At 46.8% G+C, this 13453-nt stretch overlaps 1 protein-coding gene across 3 annotated transcripts in view; it reads right to left on the reverse strand.

The window, feature by feature from the left end:
* BCAR3 (BCAR3 adaptor protein, NSP family member) overlaps nucleotides 1–13453 on the reverse strand; it is a 143839-nt gene that overhangs the window by 28690 nt on the left and 101696 nt on the right. For all 3 annotated transcript variants that reach the window (XM_021920931.2, XM_003892216.3, XM_003892217.4), the window contains one exon: nucleotides 1516–1644. In XM_021920931.2, coding sequence (XP_021776623.2) covers nucleotides 1516–1644 — 129 coding nt within the window. The remainder of the gene's footprint in view (nucleotides 1–1515; nucleotides 1645–13453) is intronic.

Below are 13453 nucleotides of genomic sequence, written 5' to 3' on the forward strand. Positions count from 1 at the left end.
CACAGCAATCATAAAGGATGTTGGTCAAAGTATTAGAAACACTCTACGTGTCCAATAAATTGTGGTGCATGCATACCGTGGACAGACATACAACATAGTCTTGTGCAGAAGAATATTCTACAGTGGGTGAAAATTCCCAGGACACAGTGAGTGAGTAGAATGGGCTACCAAAAAAGTATATGCAGTACAATCTCATACTTGATTTCGAAAAGCGTGATGTCTGTACACAAAAGTATTCATCATGGTTATCCCCAGGAGAATTATGAGGAGAATTATGGATAAGAGTTTAATTTCCTTCTTTTTGCTATGTATATTTTCTACAATCAATTTTAAACTTAAAAAAAAGTCAGAATAATAATTATTTATTTGATTGTGCCAAGAAATCTGCTACATTAAAAAAAAAAAAAAAAAAAAGCCTTGGCGCAGTGGTTTACGCCTATAATCCCAGCACTTTGAGAGGCCGAGGTGGGTGGATCACTTGAGGTCAGGAGTTCGAGACCAGCCTGGCCAACATGGTGAAACCCTGTCTCTACTAAAAATATAAAAATTAGCAGGGTGTGGTGGTGGGCACCTGTAATCCCAGCTACTGGAGAGGCTAAGGCAGGAGAATCGCTTGAACCCAGGAGGCAGAGGTTGCAGTGAGCTGAGATCGTGCTATTGCACTCCAGCCTGGGCGATAGAGTAAGACTCTGTCTCAAAAAAAACAAAAAACAAAAAAAAAACTTAAGACATGATGCCCTTCCCCCCAGCCCCTGTCCACACATTTCCTGTCATGTTGTCCTTGGTTAATGATTGGCCAGATCAGGTTTACAATAAAAACCCAAGGGAAATTCTATGCCTCAATTCTGCAGACTTACTCTATTTTTCAATTTTTACAGTATTAAATGAAAAAACATTATTCATGGCAATCACCCAAATGATGATCGCACAGTATATTCTGGGCCACGAGTCTGTGGTCATGGGTTTAATTCCCCTTCTTCCCCACCTCTGGTCACGGGATCCAGCAGGGAAGCCATGGAGAGTGTGAATAACTGCCAGCTCACCGGGCCAGAGGCAGCCTTGTTGGTCTGGGCCACCGCCGTCTCTCCTCCCGAAGCTAAGCCACTGCCTTGAGAAGGACGGGCTACAAAATGGTCTGAGGCTGCTGGCAGCTGGCCAAGAGTTCAATTACCTGGGCCAACAGTTCAATTACCTGGGCCATACCCCGCCCTCCTAGTTCTTCCGGTTGCTGACCCTGTGGCTGCTGCCTCCCACAGCTCTGTGCTTGCAGACCCCAGGAGTGCTGGCTGTCCCTCTACTTCCTGAACATGTGGATGTGTGCTTTGGGTTCTTGACCTCAGCTCTTCCCAAGGTCTTCTTAGAGAAGGGTCTAAATGAAGTCATTTTTAGAGTATCTGTTTTTGGTTACACAGGAGCTTCCTCCCATGTGGCCTCGAAGTGGGGCCCTGCAGATCATCAGTCTGTATGTTGCCTGAGAGCAGCCCTGTGTGTGCTGGAAGGGACAAGACCAGGTACCTGTCGGGGGATGCGGCCGTGGTACCAGGCATGGCTGCGCAGGTCCTCGCTGCTCAGCAGCAGCTCCTCCTCCAGCTCCTTCTTCAGCTTCTCGGGGGTCCTGTCCATGATGTGCCTCTCCTTGGAGAACTGTAACACAGAGTCAACCATGAGCTCACCCTGCCCAGGCCACACCAGGCCATGCCAGCTGGAGGTGACCGCCTGCTTCACTAATCCAACCAGTTATGCTAAAGCCTGCGTTCAGGTAGGGGAGCCTAGATAATGATTACAAAGAGCTGTGACCTTTCGTTTCTCTGGCGGCAACCATGTAATAAAATTTTCACCTGCACATGGGGACTATGGTAGGAGAGTCCACCAAGAGGTTCCTTTGACCAGTCTACTCAAGCAGCTGGGCAGGAAGGGCCAGAGAGGTGAACAGGTGGCAAGACACAGCAGCCCAGGCTGCTCTCTTCCCAGCGGAGAGCTTCCTCATTCTCCTTCAGGACTGTCCTGACATAGCGTGGGGAGGGCAGCTGTTCCCTTCTGGCCTTAGATACTGGGCCTCTGGGCAGTGAGGCCCAAAGCAGAGTCCTTGGGCTGGTAGCGATGGCCCTGACTTCTTTGCTGTTGGTAAACTCAAGTTCAGGAATTGAGTCCATCTTTAGAAACTTCTAGGGCAAATGGACAGAGTAATTTTATGTCTCTTGAATCTAGTAACAGAAGTCTATGTCTTTATTTCACGTTTCTAATATTTCATTTTTATGACAGATAGGAAACTGAAACAAATTTAAAAAGACAACCCTGGTCCTTCACCTCAGATGTTTGAGAATCACTAGTCTGCGGCATTGCACAGTGGCCACGGCAGGGAGTGCTAGGTGGGCAGCAGTGGCTCCAGGTTTAATTTAGAGCCATGCCCACTTACAACATGTGAACTGAACCTGGAAACCTGCCCAGTTCCCAGCAAGACCAGGTTTGCTGACCAGGAACCGCTTGCTGAAGGTCTCATGAGCAGAAAAAGGCTGTGTCCCTGTGGTTTTCCCAAGTTTCCCAGCTTGCCTTTCAAACCCCCAAGGGAGCCACACAATTATTACTTATCACACCACTTTTTAAAAATGTTTATTTGTTTTACTCTTTTGAGACAGGGTCTCATTCTGTCGTCCAGGCTAGAACACAGTGGCGCAATCTCAGCTCACTGCAGCCTTGGCCTCCTGGGCTCCAGCGATCCTCCCACCTCAGCCTCTCTGGTAGCTAGGACTACAAGCATGTGCCACCATGCCTGGCTAATTTTTGTAATTTTTTTTTTTTTAGAGATAGGGTTTTGCCATGTTGCCCAGGCTGGTCTCAAACTCCTGGGCTCAAGCGATCCACCCACCTCGGCCTCTCAAAGTGCTGGGATTACAGGTGTGAGCCACCGTGCCTGGCCTATTATACTACTTTGCACCTCAGCAAAGAAATAGCTCCAAATTCTTTTCCACCCCGCCCCCCCAACCAAAAAAAAAAAACCCTGGAATTTTAGGGCTAGATTCTTATCCTCTAGTGTTTCTTTGCACACTGGCCCATGAGGCAAGTTAGCTGAAGAGTCACTCGGGGGCTGATTTTTAAACGGGGCCCTGGCTTACTATGTGTTTACTTCTCCCTCCTCCTCTTCTCACTGGGCAGACACTCACTGGGGAATGTCTGAAGATGGAATTGGCATCAAAGAGATGCTGACGCTGGCTGTCCAGGGTGCCTACAGGCTTTAGATGGTGATGTTTGACACCGTCCGCTCCATTATTAATATTGTGGAGCTTCATCTGAAGACAGCTTGAGTGTGGAACGCAGGCTGTCAACCCGGCCACGCTTTACTGTTCTTTTATTGTCTGTCTTGCCTCCCACTAGACTGTAAGTTTCATGAAAACAGAAATCCATTTACTTTTTCCCCACCGCCCTTGAGCAATGCCTGAAAACATCAGGCACTGGGTATTTAGTAAACAAATACCCCAGGATGAGAAAGATGCTGACCTTGCTTAGTTAGGGAGATTCTCTCTTTCTCTCTCAAGTTATTTGAAGCCCTGTTTTCGCTGGGCATGCTGCCATTCAGCCAAAAGACCACATTCCTCAATCTCTGTCTCTTCCAGGGAGATGTGGCCACAGGACTCAGTTCTGACCAAGGAGCTGAGATGCGATGGCTGGCGCCTCAACACCATTCTGGACCATGAGTGGGGAGCCACACCTAGGAATGGCTGGGTGGAAGGTCTGATTGAGGCTGGGTCCCTGATGACTGTGGGGCCAACACACCAGTTCTGGGCCGCCAGCCTCCAGGTCTTCTAGGTGATCTACTTTATGGACACCTGTGATTGGTGGGTGTTCCCGTCACTGGCGGCTGAACTAAATCCTAACCCATATTGTGACCTGACCCCCACTGAGTCACCCTGACAGGCAGTCTGCAGGCTTAGCCTAAATCCCTTGTGCTGCACCCTGGGCCCACTTTTTGGTCTGAGCTCTGAAAATGTGGAGATCTGAAAACATACAGCAGGTCTTGCACGGTTCTTTATTGAAAATTTATTTGCTTATATCCAAGAAGCTATTTCCATATTTATCTTTGCATTTTCCTTCCTCCCTGATGTCCTAACACTCAGCCACCTCTCCCTCTCTCCGGCTCCCTTCTCAGCTCTGCTCATAACTGCAAGGCTTATTATTATTTTTTTTTAGCACTTTATATGCATCAATCTTTTATTCCAGGTTTTGAGATAATGCTTTTAAACTAGTTAAAAAAATATAAAATCAATTCTCTTGCTACTTCTGTCCATATTACTAACAGAAGAACAGAAAAATTCTAAATTATTGTTCTTTCCCCCTGTAGACTCCAGAGAGGGAATCCTACAGGGTACTATAGGAGGTAGGGTACTACAGGAAAGTACCTAGAGAGAGAGAAATGAAGATATTAAGATTGATGCTCTCAAATAATTTGGAATGAAAGACCAGACTTCAAAAAGTATGCCCTTAAGCTCTTGCATAATTTATGAAAAGTCTGAAGGTTACACAAGTGCCTAGACTTGTATTTTAAAAGGGAAGGAGGGAAAGAGAGAGGGAAGAAAATGAGAGGGAGGGAGGGAAAACCAGAGTGAACAAGCAATTGCAAAAGGCTTTCCATTTCCAGCCAGTGAGGGCTGGCTCGAATATACTGCAGGGAGCCATGTGTGCTGCTGGGCGCCTCTGCCTTAGCAGATGATGTAGACAAGTCTGCCAGACAACTGAAGAAAGCAATTCAAAAGGATCACCCCATATGCCCACCTCATGATTAAATAGTGGTTATTTTGGGAGTGGAAACCTTCTAGAACTTTCACTACTGCCTTTGTCACATATATTAATGCAATTATTTTTCCCAGCTGCCTGTATTTTATGAGATCTGGATCTCCCAACTGGGATTTTGCCACTATAGATAAGTACTTTGATGGACTGTAAACCCCACAGGTTAGTGAGAGGTGACCATATAACAAATTGTGGCAAAATGTATCCATCTGTATTTCTGAGAACATTGTGATTGATATCTGTGCTTCTTGGGGACCAGAAATGAGATTCCTGCTTCATAGGACTGGTCATGCATATCTGTAACATTTGGCAGAATTCTGTAGGCTTCCCACATACAACCTGAATTACTGGTGACAGTGTATCCTTCCACTTCTCTGCTGCCATGTGGGAAGAATTTGGATTTCTCCCTGGAATGCAACCATTTTGTTCATGGCATAGGCTAGTTTTTGGGACTTGGCTATGAAGCAAATTCTAGCAATTTAAGGTAACACAACAGAGCCTCTGCCTTCAGCAAAGGTTTCATCCCCTCTGTGTGGCTATCGGTGTCCTCTAATTGATCTAAGTTCTAATTTATTCTATGAATGCCCTAAGAATCCTTCTGCCCTTCCTCAGACTACCTTTCTAAGGGAAGGGCAGAAGAGATTAGTACTGTATTCACTCACATAATATTCACATGCATTGTTGTTGTTTGCATAGCCCAGAATGATTTATGAGAAGAGGCAGAATAAGGTGTCAGGTCCTAGGTATTCCAACTGCTTCCAATCTTGGGAAAATAGACACAAGCACGTCGTTCAAATCCACCCCAGTTCCCATAGCCTTTTCTCCTAGCTCCTTTCCAGCTCTCACATTTGTAGACATCTTCTGAACTCAGTGTGCTTTAAGGACGGGCTGGACTCAAGTCATCCTCAATCCCTCTGTCGGCAAGGGACAGTAGGCATTGTGGCACCCAGAATGAGTAACACGGCTGTGCTCTCTTAGAAAGCTGACATTGAATGTGAATGCAGGACTGTGGCCCTCTGGACTGTACGTTTTCTTCAACTGCCAGGCAGAGCAAGATAACTTGTGAATAATCATTTGCTCACATAAATGCAATAAACGTTAATAATGATTACATTATCTAGTAATACAACTCTCTCTCCAAGATTAAATTCTCTAACATTTGCCCCTGAGTTTGAACCTCATTCCTAGAAGGCATCTGATTCCTTGTTTTTCCAGCGTTTTGTCTTGAAGGGAAGGAGGTGGCAGCAGAGGAGGAGTCAGAGAGACAAGGTTGGTTTTCGCTGCCTCAGCAGAGGCTCCAGCCATCCTGAGCTCACCCCACACAGCAGCTGTGGGCTCAGCCTCCGGAGGGAGGGATGCTGCTGGGCTTTGGATCAAGAACATTGTGCCCACAGGTCTTGCCAGCTTCACTCCAGGGACCAAATCCACCCACAACCGTGATGAGACCACAATGAGACAAATGTGCAGGCAGGGCCCATATCTTGTGCTTCGAGAAATTTGAGTAGTCCTTTTAGAGGGACAGGGAGAGTAAGATAAGGTACTATGTACATAAATAATAAGTATACCTTCAGGAGGAAAGGAAGAAAAGAAGGGAGGGAGAGTTAGTAACTACTGTACATGGTCACTCACTCACATGGCCCCACTTCGAAATGTTCATGTTTGTCCCAGTCATTAGCACTGGGGTCTGAGATGAGATGTAGGTAAAGTGACAAATGGGGCAAATGTAGGGAGTGGATGACGCCCCCTCTTGTCCAACAAAATTGCAGGATAGTTAGAAAATTAATAAGTTACTATAATTGATGCTTTTCATGAAAATCTGAGTCTCGCTACATCTTTCCTATCCCCAGCATTTTAATAGCCCTCATATCAAAAAGTGTTACAGCAAGGTGTTTAAGAGCCACCTCAATCCACAGGCCACTGTGCCACGCACCTGCTGTGTGGCCTCGGGCAAGTGACATTAACTCTGTAGAGCCTCAGGCTCCTCATCTACAAAATGGGCATGATAATATGTCATGAGGTGTTAATAAGGATTAAATGGGTCAACATCTGGAAAGCACTAAGAACATCCCTGGCACATAGCACTGTCAATTGTCATAATAGACTCATATCAGGATGCTACTAATCTGTTTCTGTAAAATAAGCAGGCTTCCTGTTCAAGGTCTGATGCAGGAGGCTGAAGGAGGCAGGTGTTTGGGAGGGAAGCAGTTAAGGAAAGCAGCCTGGAGCCTGCGGAGTGCCTGGAGGCTGCCTGCCACAGGTTTCTTCAATCCTCAATCACTGCTCGCCTGGCCCAGCACCTCTGCTCGGTTACATGGAGAGGGCTGGTCCTAGCTTGCTGGGGTTGGCTCCAAGAAATCATAAATATCACTCTGAATCTGGAAAGCACATCTCTGCAGCCCCACATGGCCCCGGCAAGTCCAGTCTTGACAGGCTGGAATAGCCAGGGCCCAGGAGATGATTGGAAAACACATTCTGGAGGCGCAGAGCCAGGTCCGCGAATGTGCTGGGAACCTTGATTAATGCAGAAACCCACATTTCAGCAGCTCTCCAAGGAAGAAAAGCCATTCCGGCATGGGAGGAATGGAGCTCGGGGTCTCCTGCGTGAGCATCAGAGCCTGCATTTCAAATCAGGCACAACAATGGGCCCTGGAGGCGCAGGAGAATCGACTTCTGAAGACAGGGGATGGGGAGGGGTGCACTTGGGCGATCTGTCAGAAACGCCCAGAGGAGGCTGGGGACACTCATTCGCATGTAGGAGACAGCAGAATTTCAAAAAGATGGCATTTGCATTATAATTAATAATTATTTTACTCTATCCCTGCCTGTAAGAAAGGCTTCCTAGTTCCCACAGGATTTTAAATTGTGCAAATCAGCAGGAAAGACTCTTCCCCAGGCCTAGGAACGAGGGTGGAAAGAGGCTGAGGAGGCCATGGCCATCCACTGTCATGACCAAACAGCTGCCAGCATCTGGCTGCCGGTGGGGGATGGATGCCCTCGTCCCTGCACTCAAGGCAGGCACAGTCTCCTTGGAAGATGACACACAAACAGTTTAACACACCCCAAGCTCTAGAAGCATACTGTTTGTCCTGCCATCTGCTCCCTGTCCCTCCCAGCTCGGCAGCTGGGGCAAGTTACCCCACCTCTTTGTCCTTTGGTTTTCCCTGTGGAAAAATGAGAAAAGTCACTGTGGCCAGGAGTGTCCTGGAAACAGCTTCATGGAGATGTGAGGAGGACAGAAGTCTGGAGAACCAGGGTTGGACTGTGAGGATAAAACTTAAGGACAGGGATAGGAAGGGTATTTGGGACATTTGAGCTAAGAGACATTTCCTTGTGTCTTTTGAAGACAAAAAGAGCTGGCCTTGGCTGGAAGGTTCTGGCTAGGAGGAGACAGCTAAAGCATGTGAAGGCATAACAATGGTATGTTATGTATTTTATAATCATCCAGCAACCCTGCCACCCCCCAGGAGAGCCCCATCTTCACTCCAAGCATGTGGTTCTGACCCCACCTTCCTGACCATGGCTAGTTGGCCCAGGAAGTCCTCCTGTACCAAATTGGTCCAATCAGAGTTCTTCCTGGGATTTTTCTAGATGGTACTGAGCGAAGAAGGTACTCTATCCCACTCCAGTGAAAACATCATGAGATTTGAAGCGTGGAAGTTGCTTCACCCCCGTGTTGAAACCTGCCAGGTAGAACAAAGTGCTGAGAGAATCAAACCAGCAAGCAAAGAGAAGAGGAGCAAGAGATGGAAAGTGACCCCTAGCATGCACCCCCCTAAGCCCCAAGCTGATTACATCAGCCAGCAAACTCCTCTTGTGAGCTAGGCTAGTATGAGTGGAATCCCTGTCACTTGTGACCAAAGCAGTCCTGATCCAGAAACGCAAGGACTGGCTGAGGGCAGCCCAACATTGGTGGCTGAGGGTTTAGACCATCACACTCCAGAAAGTCAGAGTCACTGAAAAATCTTTGCCCAGGAAGGCAACAGGTATACAAAAAGATGCTTTCAAAGAGGTCAATCTGGCTGCAGTGAGAGCAATGGGCTGGATGGGGTCAGGGCTGAAGGCACAGGTCAGAGTCTTTTGAAATGTACTGACAATGCCCAGATCTCCATCTCCAGCCCTTAGGGTCAGTGCCTGGTAGGGATATTTACTGGAATCCGCATTAGAGCTCAGATGTCAATATGGATAAACAACTCATCCCCTCTGCAAAGCCTGATCGTTGCCCTTTTGCCCAGTCACTGGCATCTCTTCTGCCCTCATTACCCAAACTAGAACCCTCAGAATCAGCTTCCATTGGTTAAAAAATTCCTGATTCTTTTACCTATCCCCATTCGAATCCCCACTGTTTAGATTACTGTTCTTTTCTCCTAGAACTTCTGCAATAGCCTCCTAACAGTTTCTCTACCTCCCATCTCTAGTCCCACAACCTGCCACCTACAATACCACCAACCTTGTCATATTGCCTCTAGGTTCAGAGATTTTAGTCCGAGGGTGCTCCAGCTAAGGCCGACAGGACAGCCACAGTCTCTTTCAACTCCCCTCCCACCACACACACATATACACAGAATCAATGAGTTTCTAGTATTTAGTTTTCATTCATGCCAGGGTTCGGGCCTAGTCCCTGGGGGCACAGACCCCAGTCCTGCATTGTTCCTCCAGAATCCTGAGCTTTAAACACCATTCCGTGTTGCCCTAGGGAGCTGACCCATGCCCCTGACATATACTAAACCTGCAGACACACTGGGATTTGGCTCTGAATTTGCTAGGAGGCTCAGACCATGAGAGGGCTGTGGATGCAAACAGGAAGTGTCCCTATGGGCCCCCAGAAATAACTGTCAGAGGCATGACTGGCGAGGGAGATGGGTAAGGGTCCTGCCATTATGAAGTGTGCTCCAGGAGTCACCAGAGTTGAGGCATTGAAGTTTTCAGGACATTATTTGGGGCTGTTGGCTGCCAAGCCCTGAGGAAATAATGGTTATGCTCCCAAGGGCTAACAGTGACCTCCAGATAAAGCCCAAAGCCTCCTTCATAAGCCAGGTAATGCCCTTTTCCACCTGGTCACAAGCTAACTTGCTAACATGTTCTGATGCAGGGCCCAATTGCAGGGACCTTCCACGGCTCCCTGAACATAACATCCCTCACGTCCTGCCTCCATGCCTCTGTCTTGTGGTCCAGCAGACAGTGACACATCTGTAGAGGTGCACAGCCTGGCAGGAGTCCAGGATGGGAACTGGGGAGCAGCCAGGGGAAAGTCAGACAAGGCAGGCGGGGACCTTGAAGGCCAAGCAGAGGCCATGCCTTATTTGCCTTTGGCTCCCAGAGCCTGGCCCAGTGCCTGGCACACAGCAAGTGCCCAGTAGACAGTGACTGGCTGGAACCATGCTCACTTGCTTGCCCTCTGTCTAGCAGGTTCCTTGTCATACTGGGTGTGGAGAAGAGGAGAGAGCTTGGAGGCTGGTCAAGACAAGTGACCATGGGCACATTTCTATACTTCTGAGCTTGTTTCTGTATGCACAAGGAGTGGGGGTAACAATTCCCAACTCACAGGACTAAAGAACCTGATGCATGTAAAGCATCTGGCACTATACCTGGCACATGGATGCTTGCTTGACACACTGTGGAATTTGAACCCTCTTTCTTTTTTTTTTTTTTTGAGATGGAGTCTCGCTCTGTCACCTAGGCTGGAGTGCAGTAGCGCGATCTCGGCTCACTGCAAGCTCTGCCTCCCGGGTTCACGCCATTCTCCTGCCTCAGCCTCCCGAGTAGCTGGGACTACAGGCGCACACCACCACGCCTGGCTAATTTTTTGTATTTTTAGTAGAGACGGGGTTTCACCGTGTTAGCCAAGATGGTCTCGATCTCCTGACCTCGTGATCCACCCGCCTCTGCCTCCCAAAGTGCTGGGATTACAGGTGTGAGCCACCGCGCCCGGCCTGAACCCTCTTTCAAAGATGGCTTTTAGCAACAAAATGGAACTTTCACTAAAGAAGTAAAGAAAAAAAATTACAAAATCCATCAGAAATTTTAGAGATACCTGGCCCTTGATAATTTGGTTCTAATGTGATAAAAAAGCTAGAAGCTGGAAAATTGATCTCTGCTTAGGCACAGGTTTATTTCATTTATTTCTGTTCAAAGTCAATAGTTCCTGGAGTTTTGAGTAGCACTCAATGGTTCTATAGATGCAGGGTGAGTAAGCAGGCATACTGTCACTTGGTGGCAAGCCCTTTCTGTGCATATATCTCACTATTAACAAGTTTATGTATTAGCTCCAGGTGGCTCATATATCCACAAGTACACAGGTGACACAGCCCAGCATGCGAGTGCAAGACAGTTTTGTGTTTGCACAAGGCTAAGAGGTCCTTGTATGTAGATTCTGTCTTCTTGGACACTTAGCTGTTGAGAAATTTTTTGTTGAATTTTAAAAACTGAGATGATTTTCTAGTCATTCATTAATTCCATGATCAAGCCTGGCAATTAACTTGGTTGAATAAAGAAAAAGAAGAAGGGAATGTGTGCATAGAAAGAGGAGGTGGGGAAGAGAAGGAAGGGGAGGCTGGAGAAGGAGAAAGCTAAGAAGCTGCTGGGCTATTCTATCCTAGTTGGGAATGTCAGGCTCCCACACCCAGAATGCTATCAGGGTTCTCAAACAAAAGCCTCCTTTCTTCAGCTTTGGAACAGTTTATTAGCTTGAGGGAGAAGTCCACAACAGTCCAGGCCTCTTACCAAATTGTACGAAACGACTCCACAGGTTGGGATTTTCTAGAAATCCTATCCAGAAATTTTGATTACAAACAAAATTATAAGTCTGACTGGAGTTCTGGATCTTCAACATTAACACTGGTCTAATTTCTTTTTCATTTTTTTTGAGACAGGGTCTTGCTCTGTCTCTTAGGTTGGAGTGCAGTGGCACGTTCATAGCTCACTGCAGCCTTGATCTCCTGGGCTCAAGTGATCCTCCCGCCTCAGCCTCCCAGGTAGCCAAGACTACAGGCCTGTAGCACCAGACCTGGCCATTGGTCTAATTTCTAAGCAACGCCGGTGTCTTCCAATGAGCTCAGGGTGGGAAACCCCACAGGGGTTGGGCTGTGAACTGCACCACGTGGACCAAGGTGGGTGTCCAAAAAGACAGACCCACATCTCAATTCCACTGAACTCTGGGAATCCCTGTGATGACTTGAGGCCTGCATCATCACTACCCCCAATAACGTTGTAAACATGTAAAGAAACTGAATCCCCAAAAAGAACACTTTCAAAAACCACTAAATAAAGCAGTCTGAACCCGTCCTCTGAAGAAGGCTGCTACATCTGGCATCGTCTTACAAGTAAATCCACCCCAAAATGAAGTTCTTTGGAGAATTCAGAAACTCAGCCCTTTTGAATCCCTGCCTTGTGTTGAATTTCAAGCCAAGTTTACAACCAAATTCCGAAGTATATAAAGGCCTTTTAAAGACCCAATTGGTATTTTTACAATTGAAAACCTGCATAAATTGATCATGAACCCAAAGAATGAATAAACCCCAATTACTTTCACCACTCTAAACCCTGCCCGAAGCTGAAAAATAAAAATCCAGTTCTCTACAAGTTTGAAAACCAGTTACTTCTAGTACAAGCCCTTGGGTGTTTTCATGTAAAGTAGAACAGAAGGAACAGGAATGGCACTTGTGGCAATCCTAAAGCCTTGTAATGAAATAATTAGTAGATTGGTTCTGTTTCACCTTTTACTGACACTTGCTGGTTTTGTGCCTTACCTAAAAATACTTTATTTTATTATAATCCAAAGATAAATGAAGAAAGGTTTGAATTCACCAATCCTATTTTTCCCACTGGGATGCTAGGCTAGAAAAATAGTTTCTTATGCTAATAACTGTGATTAAAACCAAAGCCTTTACTTAAATAATTAACTTTACAAATAAAAAAGTTCAAAGAGAAAAAAATTCATATTTTATATCCCTATTGGGTAAACAAAAAAAAAGTAAACATGGGCAATTGGGCATCTTTGCCTGACCCAGCCCAGTGGGCACATGGTGGCCCGGCCAGCAGTCCAGGACATGGCCAGAACCATAGCTAAGGAGGTGCCACTTGTACACAGCTGTCGTGGATCTGTATATTGATTACAACAGCTGTCCAACAGAGGGTAATAAAGTGTCCTGAGGAAAGGGTGTCTTACTCTAATTCATGCAAAGCCACTCTATGGGCCAGCAGGGACGGTCCCTGAGTGTGTCCCTGTGACTTCTCTGCCTTTTAGGTGTTGGGTTCTTGGCAGATGAGGACCTCTGGCCTCACTGGACCCCTTGCTATGAGCCAGCTCCTTCAAATTTTCTCATTAAAGCTCAGTGAAGCAGCCTTTGCAGAGAGCTTCCTAATCCACGCATACTTCACCCTGTTGGCTAAAGTCCTGCAGAAATAGTCAGGGCCTCCATTTTTAATCAAGAGTTTGACAGTCACTGGAACACTGTGCCTTAAATGAAACCCAAGGACTTACTACGTGCCCTCCGTACTACTCTGCCTCCCTGGCTAGATCTGAGGCAGCCGCAGCTGTGATGGAAGGAGAACTCCATGCCCTGCAGCAGTCACAGCCTTTTTGAGCAGACAAAGCATTTGAAGAGAATGCACAGCAATAAACATCTATCTTATCTGGGGTCAGTAAGGGTTTCTGGCCCCTTCTGACAAA

This window comes from Papio anubis, chromosome 1 (assembly GCF_008728515.1).
Source record: "Papio anubis isolate 15944 chromosome 1, Panubis1.0, whole genome shotgun sequence".
Taxonomy (NCBI): domain Eukaryota; kingdom Metazoa; phylum Chordata; class Mammalia; order Primates; family Cercopithecidae; genus Papio; species Papio anubis.